This window comes from Pongo pygmaeus, chromosome 9 (genome assembly GCF_028885625.2).
Source record: "Pongo pygmaeus isolate AG05252 chromosome 9, NHGRI_mPonPyg2-v2.0_pri, whole genome shotgun sequence".
Taxonomy (NCBI): Eukaryota; Metazoa; Chordata; class Mammalia; order Primates; family Hominidae; genus Pongo; species Pongo pygmaeus.
The window spans coordinates 126,106,384-126,120,284 of record NC_072382.2 but is presented as its reverse complement, the minus strand read 5'-3'; the positions used below and the strand labels follow the sequence as shown (position 1 = coordinate 126,120,284).

General features: G+C 38.9%; 1 protein-coding gene across 1 annotated transcript; it reads left to right on the top strand.

Moving 5' to 3' along the window:
• Nucleotides 1-275: 275 nt before the first annotated feature.
• Nucleotides 276-1,208, top strand: LOC129009038 (olfactory receptor 8B3-like). Its single transcript, XM_054441717.1, has one exon. It carries the CDS (start codon nt 276-278, stop codon nt 1,206-1,208), a length of 933 nt encoding a protein of 310 aa, XP_054297692.1.
• Nucleotides 1,209-13,901: the final 12,693 nt, after the last annotated feature.

Sequence of the window (13,901 nt, the reverse complement as noted above, 5' to 3'; positions counted from 1 at the left end):
AGTCTTGTTTGCATATGGCAGCACTGGCCCTCTTTCTGTAGGGTTACTTCAGGTGACTCTTTGCTATATTTATCTTAGTAAGGCTCTGACAAGAGAAAGCCAGTGCCATTCAGTCTCATGACAGTGGTAAAGCCAGATTCTGTGGGTCCAGGTTGGGCTAGTTTCAAACAATCCCAGCAATATCCCATGTTGTGGGAGAAAATATTGTGAGAAAAACTGTGTTGTCCTCTAATGCAACCCTTTTCTCCTGTGTCCACAGATTCTCTTGGAGAAGAATGAATCCTGGAAATGGCTCTTTGGTGACTGAATTCATTTTGGTGGGGTTAACAGACCAGCCAGATCTCCAAATTTCCCTGTTTTTACTGTTTCTAATAATGTATGTGATCACTCTGACAGGAAATTTGGGCTTGGTAACTCTAATTGGGCTGAATTCACACCTTCACACCCCCATGTACTTTTTTCTCTTTAACTTGTCCTTCATAGATCTCTATTATTCTTCTGTGTTTACACCCAAAATGCTAATGAACTTCTTATCAGAGAAGAATGTTATCTCCTACAAGGGGTGCATGACCCAACTTTTCTTTTTCTGTTTCTTTGCCATTTCTGAATGTTATGTGCTGACATCAATGGCCTATGATCGCTATGTGGCCATCTGTAACCCACTTCTGTATAACATTGCCATGTCTCCTACAGTGTGCTCCAGCCTTATGTTTGGTTCCTACTTCCTGTCCTTTTCTGGGGCCATGACCCACACTGGATGCATGCTGAGACTGACCTTCTGTGAGGCAAACACCATCAATCACTACTTCTGTGACATCCTCCCTCTGCTCCAGCTCTCCTGCACCAGCACGTACATCAGTGAGCTGGTGGTTTTCATTGTGGTGGGCATCAACATCATTGTGCCCACTGTTACCATCTTTATCTCTTATGGCTTCATTTTTTCCAGCATCCTTCAAATCACTTCCACTGAGGGCAGGTCTAAAGCCTTCAGCACCTGCAGTTCCCACATAATTGCTGTTTCTCTGTTCTTTGGGTCAAGTGCATTTGTGTATTTCAAATCATCTTCTGCTGGGTCAATGGATGAGGGAAAAATCTTTTCTGTCTTTTATACCAATACAGTTCCTTTAATGAATCCCTTAATTTATAGCTTAAGGAACAAAGATGTTCAACTTGCTCTGAGAAAAACCCTTAGTAGGAGAAAGTTTTAATCAGTAACAGTACCTTTCCGTTTATATAGTTGTAGGACAGGGAGATTACAGTAGTTTTAGTAGCAGTCTTCTTATCCTATTTCTTTATTACTATGGTAAGGAGATTTGAATGTTCTCTCAATAATTAATTCCCACTTTTAGTATATGTGCTGCTGAAGTGAGTGCAATTCCCACTCTTAATAGAGTACACCTTCTTCCTTTTCTCATCATTTTTACTCACCTTTTTTTTACTGTATCGTAATAACATTAGGGAAGAATTTGTCTTTGGTTATTTTTGTAATCATTTCTTTTTACCATTTTTTTTTCCTCTGAAAAAAGATGAATGCTGTGCTAATGATTGAATCAGGTAACACTGTGGTTACACTGTGTCACTGTAGGAGAAACTTATCACCACTTGCCATTGGAAGCATGTATCAGGCAATGTGTTCCTATTCCCACAGTTTCATCTTCCACTGGGCAAGAATACATCTCCATTAAATGCCAGAGAGGGAAGATTCCATGAAGACTATACTACCCACTTTGTATTTGCAAACACTAGGCATTAAGCCTTCTTTGAGAAACACTTTTTCTTATTTAATTTGTAAAGTGAAGCAGCATATAATAGATCATCCATATATATTCATTGCATGCATAGGAAAGTGGGGCAAATGGTAGTTAACTATTTACTTCAAGTTACACAGTCTCTTAAAGTCCAGACTAAATACAGACTTCTGATTTCACGTCTCCCAGCATTTCTAGTATACTCTCTTCTACTTTATTCTCTTTTTTTTTGTTTCAATACACATGGCATATGAGAACAGATTTCTATTTTGTAAGTTGACTGTACTTAGTTTCAGGACAATACATGAATTTTTCTCAGTACAGGTATTCCCTTTGGCTGTTGTTTGTTTGGGAAAACAGTTTGATGATTCCTTTTTGTTAAGAAACAGGAGGCATTTGGGGCCAATATAGTTGGGGGACTATTGGCTCAAAGAGAAATTTTTATATTTGAATGAAACATTCTTTGAATAAACCAAATTGGGACAATGCCTTTTCTGGAATTTCTGGAATAATATGTTGGAGTATTTTTATTTTGAGAAACAGGCAAAAAATGACTACTCTAAAAATTCCTAATCACGTACCAAGTGACTAAACATTTTCAAAGATAATGTTATATATAGTTATTATTTTACAATTTTTCTAAACTCTGCTCAGTATTTAGGTATTTGAAGTTTAGCATAGCTGGTTTGTAGCCTGTTTGCTTTTTTTAAAATTTATTATTATTCTACTTTAGGTTTTATGGTACATGTGCGCAATGTGCAGGTTAGTTACATATGTATACATGTGCCATGCTGGTGCGCTGCACCCACTAACTCGTCATCTAGCATTAGGTATATCTCCCAATGCTATCCCTCCAGCCTCCCCCCACCCCACAACAGTCCCCAAAGTGTGATGTTCCCCTTCCTGTGTCCATGTGTTCTCATTGTTCAATTCCCACCTATGAGTGAGAATATGCGGTGTTTGGTTTTTTGTTCTTGCGATAGTTTACTGAGAATGATGATTTCCAATTTCATCCATGTCCCTACAAAGGACATGAACTCATCATTTTTTATGGCTGCATAGTATTCCATGGTGTATATGTGCCACATTTTCTTAATCCAGTCTATCATTGTTGGATATTTGGGTTGGTTCCAAGTCTTTGCTATTGTGAATAATGCCGCAATAAACATACGTGTGCATGTGTCTTTATAGCAGCATGATTTATGGTCCCTTGGGTATATACCCAGTAATGGGATGGCTGGGTCAAATGGAATTTCTAGTTCTAGATCCCCGAGGAATCGCCACACTGACTTCCACAAGGGCTGAACTAGTTTACAGTCCCACCAACAGTGTAAAAGTGTTCCTATTTCTCCACATCCTCTCCAGCACCTGTTGTTTCCTGACTTTTTAATGATTGCCATTCTAACTGGTGTGAGATGGTATCTCATTGTGGTTTTGATTTGCATTTCTCTGATGGCCAGTGATGGTGAGCATTTTTTCCTGTGTTTTTTGGCTGCATAAATGTCTTCTTTTGAGAAGTGTCTGTTCATGTCCTTCGCCCACTTTTTGATGGGGTTGTTTGTTTTTTTCTTGTAAATTTGTTTGAGTTCATTGTAGATTCTGGATATTAGCCCTTTGTCAGATGAGTACTTTGCAAAAATTTTCTCCCATTCTGTAGGTTGCCTATTCACCCTGAGGGTAGTTTCTTTTTTTTTTCTTTTTTTTTTTTTTTGCTGTACAGAAGCTCTTTAGTTTAATTAGATCCCATTTGTCAATTTTGGCTTTTGTTGCCATTGCTTTTGGTGTTTTAGACATGAAGTCCTTGCCCATGCCTGTGTCCTGAATGGTGTTGCCTAGGTTTTCTTCTAGGGTTTTTATGGTTTTAGGTCTAACATTTAAGTCTTTAATCCATCTTGAATTGATTTTTGTATAAGGTGTAAGGAAGGGATCCAGTTTCAGTTTTCTACATATGGCTAGCCAGTTTTCCCAGCAACATTTATTAAATAGGGAATCCTTTCCCCATTTCTTGTTTTTCTCAGGTTTGTCAAAGATCAGATAGTTGTAGATATGTGGCATTATTTCTGACAGCTCTGCTCTGTTCCATTGATCTATATCTCTGTTTTGGTACCAGTACCATGCTGTTTTGGTTACTGTAGCCTTGTAGTATAGTTTGAAGTCAGGTAGTGTGATGCCTCCAGCTTTGTTCTTTTGGCTTAGGATTGACTTGGCGATGTGGGCTCTTTTTTGGTTCCATATGAACTTTAAAGTAGGTTTTTCCAATTCTGTGAAGAAAGTCATTGGTAGCTTGATGGGGATGGCATTGAATCTGTAAATTACCTTGGGCAGTATGGCCATTTTCACGATATTGATTCTTCCTACCCATGAGCATGGAATGTTCTTCCATTTGTTTGTATCCTCTTTTATTTCCTTGAGCAGTGGTCTGTAGTTCTCCTTGAAGAGGTCCTTCACATCCCTTGTAAGTTGGATTCCTAGGTATTTTATTCTCTTTGAAGCAATTGTGAATGGGAGTTCACTCATGATTTGGCTGTTTGTCTGTTATTGGTGTATAAGAATGCTTGTGATTTTTGTACATTGATTTTGTATCCTGAGACTTTGCTGAAGTTGCTTATCAGCTTAAGGAGATTTTGGGCTGAGACAATGGGGTTTTCTAGATATACTATCATGTCATCTGCAAACAGGGACAATTTGACTTCCTCTTTTCCTAATTGAATACCCTTTATTTCCTTCTCCTGCCTAATTGCCCTGGCCAGAACTTCCAACACTATGTTGAATAGAAGTGGTGAGACAGGGCATCCCTGTCTTCTGCCAGTTTTCAAAGGGAATGCTTCCAGTTTTTGCCCATTCAGTATGATATTGGCTGTGGGTTTGTTATAGATAGCTCTTATTATTTTGAGATACGTCCTATCAATACCTAATTTATTGAGAGTTTTTAGCATGAAGGGTTGTTGAATTTTGTCAAAGGCCTTTTCTGCATCTATTGAGATAATCATGTGGTTGTTGTCTTTGGTTCTGTTTATATGCTGGATTACATTTATTGATTTGCGTATATTGAACCAGCCTTGCATCCCAGGGATGAAGCCCACTTGATCATGGTGGACAAGCTTTTTGATGTGCTACTGGATTCTGTTTGCCAGTATTTTATTGAGGATTTTTGCATCAATGTTCATCAAGGATATTGGTCTAAAATTCTCTTTTTTTGTTGTGTCTCTGCCAGGCTTTGGTATCAGGATGATGCTGGCCTCATAAAATGAGTTAGGGAGGATTCCCTCTTTTGCTATTGATTGGAATAGTTTCAGAAGGAATGGTACCAGTTCCCCCTTGTACCTCTGGTAGAATTCGGCTGTGAATCCATCTGGTCGTGGACATTTTTTGGTTGGTAAGCTATTGATTACTGCCACAATTTCAGCTCCTGTTATTGGTCTATTCAGAGATTCAACTTCTTCCTGGTTTAGTCTTGAGAGGGTGTATGTGTTGAGGAATTTATCCATTTCTTCTAGATTTTCTAGTTTATTTGCATAGAGGTGTTTGTAGTATTCTCTGATGGTAGTTTGTATTTCTGTGGGATCAGTGGTGATATCCCCTTTATCATTTTTTATTGCATCTATTTGACTCTTCTTTTTTTCTTTATTGCTAGCGGTGTATCAATTTTGTTGATCGTTTCAAAAAACCAGCTCCTGGATTCATTAATTTTATGAAGGGTTTTTTGTGTCACTATTTCCTTCAGTTCTGCTCTGATTTTAGTTATTTCTTGCCTTCTGCTAGCTTTTGAATGTGTTTGCTCTTGCTTTTCTAGTTCTTTTAATTGTGATGTTAGGGTGTCAATTTTGGATCTTTCCTGCTTTCTCTTGTGGGCATTTAGTTCTATAAATTTCCCTCTACACACTGCTTTGAATGCATCCCAGAGATTCTGGTATGTTGTGTCTTGGTTCTCGTTGGTTTCAAAGAACATCTTTATTTCTGCCTTCATTTCGTTATGTACCCAGTAGTCATTCAGGAGCAGGTTGTTCAGTTTCCATGTAGTTGAGCGGTTTTGAGTGAGATTCTTAATCCTGTGTTCTAGCTTGATTGCACTGTGATCTGAGAGACAGTTTGTTATAATTTCTGTTCTTTTACATTTACTGAGGAGAGCTTTATCTCCAAGTATGTGCTCAATTTTGGAATAGGTGTGGTGTGGTGCTGAAAAAAATGTATATTCTGTTGATTTGGGGTGGAGAGTTCTGTAGATGTCTATTAGGTCCGCTTGGTGCAGAGCTGAGTTCAATTCCTGGGTATCCTTGTTGACTTTCTGTCTCATTGATCTGTCTAATATTGACAGTGGGGTGTTAAAGTCTCCCATTATTAATGTGTGGGAGTCTAAGTCTCTTTGTAGGTCACTCAGGACTTGCTTTATGAATCTGGGTGCTCCTGTATTGGCTGCATATATATTTAGGATAGTTAGCTCTTCTTGTTGAATTGATCCCTTTACCATTATGTAATGGCCTTCTTTGTCTCTTTTGATCTTTGTTGGTTTAAAGTCTGTTTTATCAGAGACTAGGATTGCAACCCCTGCCTTTTTTTGTTTTCCATTGGCTTGGTAGATCTTCCTCCATCCTTTTATTTTGAGCCTATGTGTGTCTCTGCACATGAGATGGGTTTCCTGAATACAGCACACTGGTGGGTCTTGAGTCTTTATCCAATTTGCCAGTCTGTGTCTTTTAATTGGAGCATTTAGTCCACTTACATTTAAAGTTAATATTGTTATGTGTGAATTTGATCCTGTCATTATGATGTTAGCTGGTTATTTTGCTCATTAGTTGATGCAGTCTCTTCCTAGTCTCGATGGTCTTTACATTTTGGCATGATTTTGCAGCAGCTGGTACTGGTTGTGCCTTTCCATGTTTAGCGCTTCCTTCAGGAGCTCTTTTAGGGCAGGCCTGGTGGTGACAAAATCTCTCAGCATTTGCTTGTCTGTAAAGGATTTTATTTCTCCTTCACTTATGAAGCTTAGTTTGGCTGGATATGAAATTCTGGGTTGAAAATTCTTTTCTTTAAGAATGTCGAATATTGGCCCCCACTCTCTTCTGGCTTGTAGGGTTTCTGCTGAGAGATCTGCTGTTAGTCTGATGGGCTTCCCTTTGTGGGTAATCCGACCTTTCTCTCTGGCTGCCCTTAACATTTTTTCCTTCATTTCAACTTTGGTGAATCTGACAATTATGTGTCTTGGAGTTGCTCTTCTCGAGGAGTATCTTTGTGGCGTTCTCTGTATTTCCTGAATCTGAATGTTGGCCTGCCTTGCTAGATTGGGGAAGTTCTCCTGGATAATATCCTGCAGAGTGTTTTCCAACTTGGTTCCATTCTCCCCGTCACTTTTAGGTACACCAATCAGATGTAGATTTGGTCTTCTCACATAGTCCCACATTTCTTGAAAGCTTTGCTCGTTTCTTTTTATTCTTTTTTCTCTAAACTTCCCTTCTCACTTCACTTCATTCATTTCATCTTCCATGGTTGATACCCTTTCTTCCATTTGATTGCATCGGCTCCTGAGGCTTCTGCATTCTTCACGTAGTTCTCGAGCCTTGGTTTTCAGCTCCATCAGCTCCTTTAAGCACTTCTCTGTATTGGTTATTCTAGTTATACATTCTTCTAAATTTTTTTCAAAGTTTTCAACTTCTTTGCCTTTGGTTTGAATATCCTCCCGTAGCTCGGAGTAATTTGATCGTCTGAAGTCTTCTTCTCTCAGCTCGTCAAAGTCATTCTCCATCCAGCTTTGTTCTGTTGCTGGTGAGGAACTGCGTTCCTTTGGAGGAGGAGAGGCACTTTGCTTTTTAGAGTTTCCAGTTTTTCTGCTCTGTTTTTTCCCCATCTTTGTGGTTTTATCTACTTTTGGTCTTTGATGATGGTGATGTACAGATGGGTTTTTGGTGTGGATGTCCTTTCTGTTAGTTTTCCTTCTAACAGACAGGACCCTCAGCTGCAGGTCTGTTGGAGTACCTGGCCGGCCGTGTGAGGTGTCAGTCTGCCCCTGCTAGGGGGTGCCTCCCAGTTAGGCTGCTTGGGGGTCAGGGGTCAGGGACACACTTGAGGAGGCAGTCTGCCCGTTCTTAGATCTCCAGCTGCGTGCTGGGAGAACCACTGCTCTCCTCAAAGCTGTCAGACAGGGACATTTAAGTCAGCAGAGGTTACTGCTGTCTTTTTCTTTGTCTGTGCCCTGCCCGCAGAGGTGGAGCCTACAGAGGTAGGCAGGCCTCCTTGAGCTGTGGTGGGCTCCACCCAGTTCAAGCTTCCAGGCTGCTTTGTTTACCTGAGCGAGCCTGGGCAATGGCGGGCGCCCCTCCCCCAGCCTCGCTGCCGACTTGCTGTTTGATCTCAGACTGCTGTGCTAGCAATCAGCGAGACTCCGTGGGCGTAGGACCCTCTGAGCCAGGTGCGGGCTATAATCTCCTGGTGCACCGTTTCCTAAGCCCCTCGGAAGAGCACAGTATTCGGGTGGGAGTGGCCCGATTTTCCAGGTGCCGTCTGTCACCCCTGGAAAGGGAACTCCCTGACCCCTTGCGCTTCCCGAGTGAGGCAATGCCTCGCCCCTGCTTCGGCTGGCGCAGGGTGTGCTCACCCACTGACCTGTGCCCACTGTCTGGCACTCCCTAGTGAGATGAACACGGTACCTCAGATGGAAATGCAGAAATCACCTGTCTTCTGCGTCGCTCACGCTGGGAGCTGTAGACCGGAGCTGTTCCTATTTGGACATCTTGGCTCCTCCCCCCAATGTTTTTAATAATAGGTTTTCTTCCTCTCCATTATTTGTGCATTTTTTCCTCTTTCATCACTTTTCCTGCTTAATAGTAAAGTTAAGGAAATTTTCATTTTTATTTTTTTCATTAATAGTATGGACTTTCTTGTTTTCTCCTGGAAAAGATGAATAGTTTTACAAACAAACAAGTGAAGTAAAACTAGGATGACAGTGTGTCATTGGTGGGTACTGGTATCATGTCATTGCAAACATGAATCAGTCAACCTGTCCCCATTCTTGTTTCTTCATCCTCCACAGGGCAGCATCATGTCTCCTTTAAATGACAGTTTTTCCAAGATACACAAGGTTCTCCAAGGCCTGTCAAATACACCCGAGTTTGCAGTTGTAAATACTATGCATTAAACTTCTTTTGGCATACATTTTACATTCACTTTTGTACACCCAAAGTAGCTCATGGCACATGAACAACAGAAATTTTTTGTGTGGAAAGGATGTTGAAGCTCAGAGAGGTTAATGATTTGCTTGAAATTATACAGACTCTTCATGAAAAAGCCTAGAGTAAACTAATACCCTCCTGATTTTAAGTCTACTATTCCTTCTGGTATACTTTGTGCTTACTTCATTTTATTATATTTATTCACTAAGCACTGAATATTAAATGAGAAAAACATTTCTTTTGGATAGTTGAGTATGCTTTGTTTCTAGATGTTATATAAATTTCTTTCAGGATGGCTGTTGCTTTATTTGTTTGTTCTGGAAAACAGCTTTATTTTTCTTTTTACTTTAAAAGAGGAGGTCTGTTGAGGTATGTTAGGTGAGAGATAATTGGTTCACGTAGAGACCTGAAATTTCTTTTACAAGATTTAAAGAAAAAAAGAACTTGAAATGTTTTGAAATGCGTATAATTCAGAGAATAGGGGCATGGAAAGGACAGAAGCCCTGCAACATGTCATTAAGCCAGGACCCAAAGAGACACACAGCCAAGAAATAGGAGGTGCCTCTATAGGTGGCTGTAAACGAGGATTTAGAAACCACATTTCAATCTGAATTTGTATCTGTTGTGTAGATTACTGTAATCATCTTTCACTGTCATAAAGATTTGTTAAAGGTATAATCCACAATGAGCATATATTAATACTGTTTTTTGGAGTGAATGTGAAAACACATGGCTACATTTGTGGGGAGCCAGGAAAAGAAAGAACAGAAACTTCAGGAAAAAAACTGTGAGTGGTGATTGAAACACAAGAAGAAGGAATTTAGAAAGTGAAAAGAAAATTGAAGCTTCTACTTATGATGCTGTTCTCTAAATCTGAAGGCCCTAAAAATATTTTGGTGATCAGAGAATTTTTCTGAGTATGATGCAAGAAGGCTTAAGTTATCTGATATTAAAGAAAGGTTAAACCTAAGGGCTGGAGGACTGGGAACAACTAAATCACTCATGGTTTTTTTGGCTTTCATTTGCTATTTTTATATGGATTTTAAGGTTCTAAAACCTTATATTACAGTTGCAAGAGCAATGATAATTTGGAGGAAATGTTTGATGAATAAACTAAATCATTACAATTTCTTTTCTAAAATAGGATATTGCATTAGTTTCCATCAGAAAAAAAACAGGCAAGAGATGACCACTCTTAAAACCCTGTCATTTGCAACAACATGGATGGAACTGGAGGTCATTATGTTAAATGAAATAACCGAGGCACAGAAAGACAAACTTCATATGCTCTCACTTATTTGTGGGATCTAAAAACCACAACAATTGAACTCATGGACATACAGAGTAGAAAGATGCTATTGATGCTCAGGATTAGGTTTAGAATGGGTGTGATTGGGGTGCACTATGGTGGTTAAGGGCTGACAAAAGTTAATGGGATTTTGAATTCTACATCCCTATACTTCCTCAAACCGCAGTATCAATTGAAGTCCATGCTGCACTCTCCTTTACACACACTTGTTACACTGCACACAGATACAGTAAGCATTTCATATTCACCAATGTCTAGAAACTTGTTGCAATGTGCTGTATGTCACCAACATAAGGCACTCTAAGGAGGAAGATATAAAGATGGATTTTCACAAAGCAACATAGAGTTATATCCTACATGCAGGCAGATTCTAAAGTAGTCTCATATAGTAGAAATTATTCCTGAAAATTGATTGTTTTGGGACTTGCATGGTATTTTTCCATAAGTCTAGCACAGTCTTCTCTCTAGCATTTAGGGCTTTTCACTGTTAATTCAGCTCTGTACCAGATGAAGTAGTTGATAGTTAAGGCCATGTTATATAAAACATGCACCTTGAAACATTAAAATCTTACTCAGTATAAGGAGGTTTTACATCTGAGACAGAGCCTATGTCTTCCTCCATGAGGGGGATGCTGTTGGAATCACTTATACTGTTTAAAGACTCTTTGACATAAAATTCAATTAACCCACTCCAAACATCAGTGTAGACACGTGAGGTGTTACAGTTGCTCCTTGGAGGAGAGTTGTGCACAGTTTCCTCTGTACTGCCCCATCTGTCAGTCTCTATGCTCCTCACTGAAGAACTGAAAGGTAAACAGGGGAGGAAATCTCAGATCTCATTTCATATGATGGGCTGGCGCTCAGAGACGTTCATGGCTTGTTCCAAACCACAACTTATAACATGTACAGCTGATACTAACACTTGAGTATTTGACTCTAAATTTATCAGGGTTTATTTTTCAATTATACATAATTTCTCTCCTTTTTTTTTTTTTTTCTTGAGACAGAGTTTCACTCTCGTTATCCAGGCTGGAGTGCAATGGCACAATCTCAGCCCACTGCAACCTCCGCCTCCCAGGTTCAAGCAATTCTCCTGCCTCAGCCTCACAAGCAGCTGAGATTACAGGCGTGTGCCACCACGCCCAGCTAATTTTTTGTATTTTTAGTAGAGACAGGGTTTCATCATGTCGGCCAGGCTGGTCTCGAACTCCTGACCTCAGGTGATCCACCTGCCTCGGCCTCCCAAAGTGCTAGGATAAAATTTCTCTACTTTTAAAAATTGATGAAAAATGAACAATAATTGCATTAAATAAAAAGTATCTCAGAATACAAATAACAACAAAATACTCAAATAAGAAAAATGTCTTTACATTTTATATTATATAGCTCTATTGGCTAATTTAGAATGTATGATTCTATTCTTGTTTTATATCAGCCTACACAATAAATAGAAATACATAAGGGTGGCCTAAAGTAATGATTCTTGTTTTAGTTGCTTACAAACTCCCAGGGTCAGCTGTAAGTTCCTATATTCAAGATCTTATTTAATCTCATCTCAGTGATAATTAGTAGGCGCCATTATGATTAGCCCAGTCTGGCAGAAATTGCTGCTATTCACTCTACTTCCAGAACACACACTTCCCAGTTTTTCCTGTAGCACATTATGGTATGTGACTGTTCTAGACACGATGAACACCGTTGTAGGAAAGAATGTTCCCTTTTCACAATCTTTTTGTCTTTCTGTCAGTTGAACGCAGAGGATAAGGTCCTAATTAGGTGACAAAGCTATAAAGAAAGTCAGGAAATGATTGCAATCAAGTATAGAGAAAGAATGGGAGAGTGGTTGGTAGTGAAATCAAGTAGGAGTACATTGAGGGCTTTGAGATACTGGTAATGTTCTATACGTATACCTGCTTGGTGGTTATAAGCTGTTCATTTTACGTAATTGCTTGAAGTGTATATTTTATATGCCTTATACATGTATTTATGCTAAACTTAACAATAAGTTGAGGTTACAAAAACTTTGATAGAGCTCTACTTAAACTGAACATTAAGCTAATCCATAAACAAACACTGAAATTAATGGCCAAGCATACAGGACCAGCCTTAGTACAGAATGCATTACATAGAAGACCAGTAGGAGTAGCATAACACAGCAGAGTAATCCAGGCCCAAACAGAGCAGAGACTATTCCCTTTACTAACCCAATGAAGAATTTCCACTGTGGGAAGAAGAAAGTCAATGTACAATCTCTTGTATAGATTTGTAGTATGTTATATATCATTATGTTTCAGTTAATGGCATATTAACAATGATAGAGTTCTTTTTCCCTATTATATAATTTCATTTTCTTCACCTTTTCTAAATTCTTGATAAAGATTTTTCTTAATGAACTTATTCATGCACTATTTTTGACAGATTTATGATGAAAATAATAAAGGAATATAGAAATATAGAAATATTTAGGCCTATGGAAAAATACTGTGCTTCGAAAGCTAGACTTGTTACAAAACACAATGACTGAATCAGAACCGGGTACCAAAAATTATAATTTGAGTTCAGAGGTTATTCAGCAGTAACTTTGTGTTGAGTCCCAGAATATTGAGTTAGAGCATTTTCTATTTCAACTTCCTAGGGAAGCACTGTTCCTGGAGTAGGATATCCCTGAATCTGAAGGTGGAAAGCAGGTTGATTCAGTTAAGAAAAGTGGAGAGTGGTCTTTGCATATATATATACTCATAATACAATCATTGTAAATTTTTTAAATGTAGGTGATAGATAAAAGATTAATATCCAGTACGGTTTATAATTAAATAAGAAGTGAGATAATAGTACCACTGCAAACGGGGAATTTTGGAGTCTATTGAAGGACTGCACAGTAACGCTGCCAATTTCAGCTCTTAGTACAGCAGCAGCTACACATACTCCACCACCCAGCCCCCGGGGAACCAGTCATGCTAATGTTCCAGGAACAGCTTGCACACAGCTTGAGAAAGTCAGCATAGGGAAAAAGGACCCCATACTCTGCTCTGATTGCTGATTGCTGCTCTAACTATAGATGTACAAACAAGAGACTTTAGCCATATTGTTGCACCTCCTACCCTGTTCCAAGCCCCTACCTCACTGGCTTAAGTGACTTCCAGGGGATTTAAAAGATTGGTGGCCTTTTTCTTTTTCATTTTTGTCTTTTTCACCTTTTGTGAGCCAGATATTAAAAAACTAGGACCATGCAAAAGCAACTGTATATAAAGGGGAAATTTGAAAGTCATTGTGCACGCCAGAAAAAGTTGCAGGCTTAGAAAAGACCTGAGAGGAAATTGAGTTTACTCCTCAGACTGATGTTTGACATAGGCAGCCTACAACAAATGCAAAAAACTGAAAACAAAAAATAAACAAAAGTAAAAAAATAGCAAACCCTGGTGAGAGGAAGAATCTGGCTTCTAGATTTACCACACTATAAGATTTTTCAACAAAAAATACAAGGTATACAAAGAAACAGGAAAATAAGGTCCATTAAAGGGAAAAAGTAAATAAATAAACAGAAACTGTCCTTGAGAAAGATCTCATGAGAGATCTACTAGACAGTCGTTAAAACAACGATCTTAAACATGCTCAAAGAATGTAAGAAAAATTAAAGAAAGTCAAGAAAATGATGTATGAACAAAATAGAAATAAAAGATA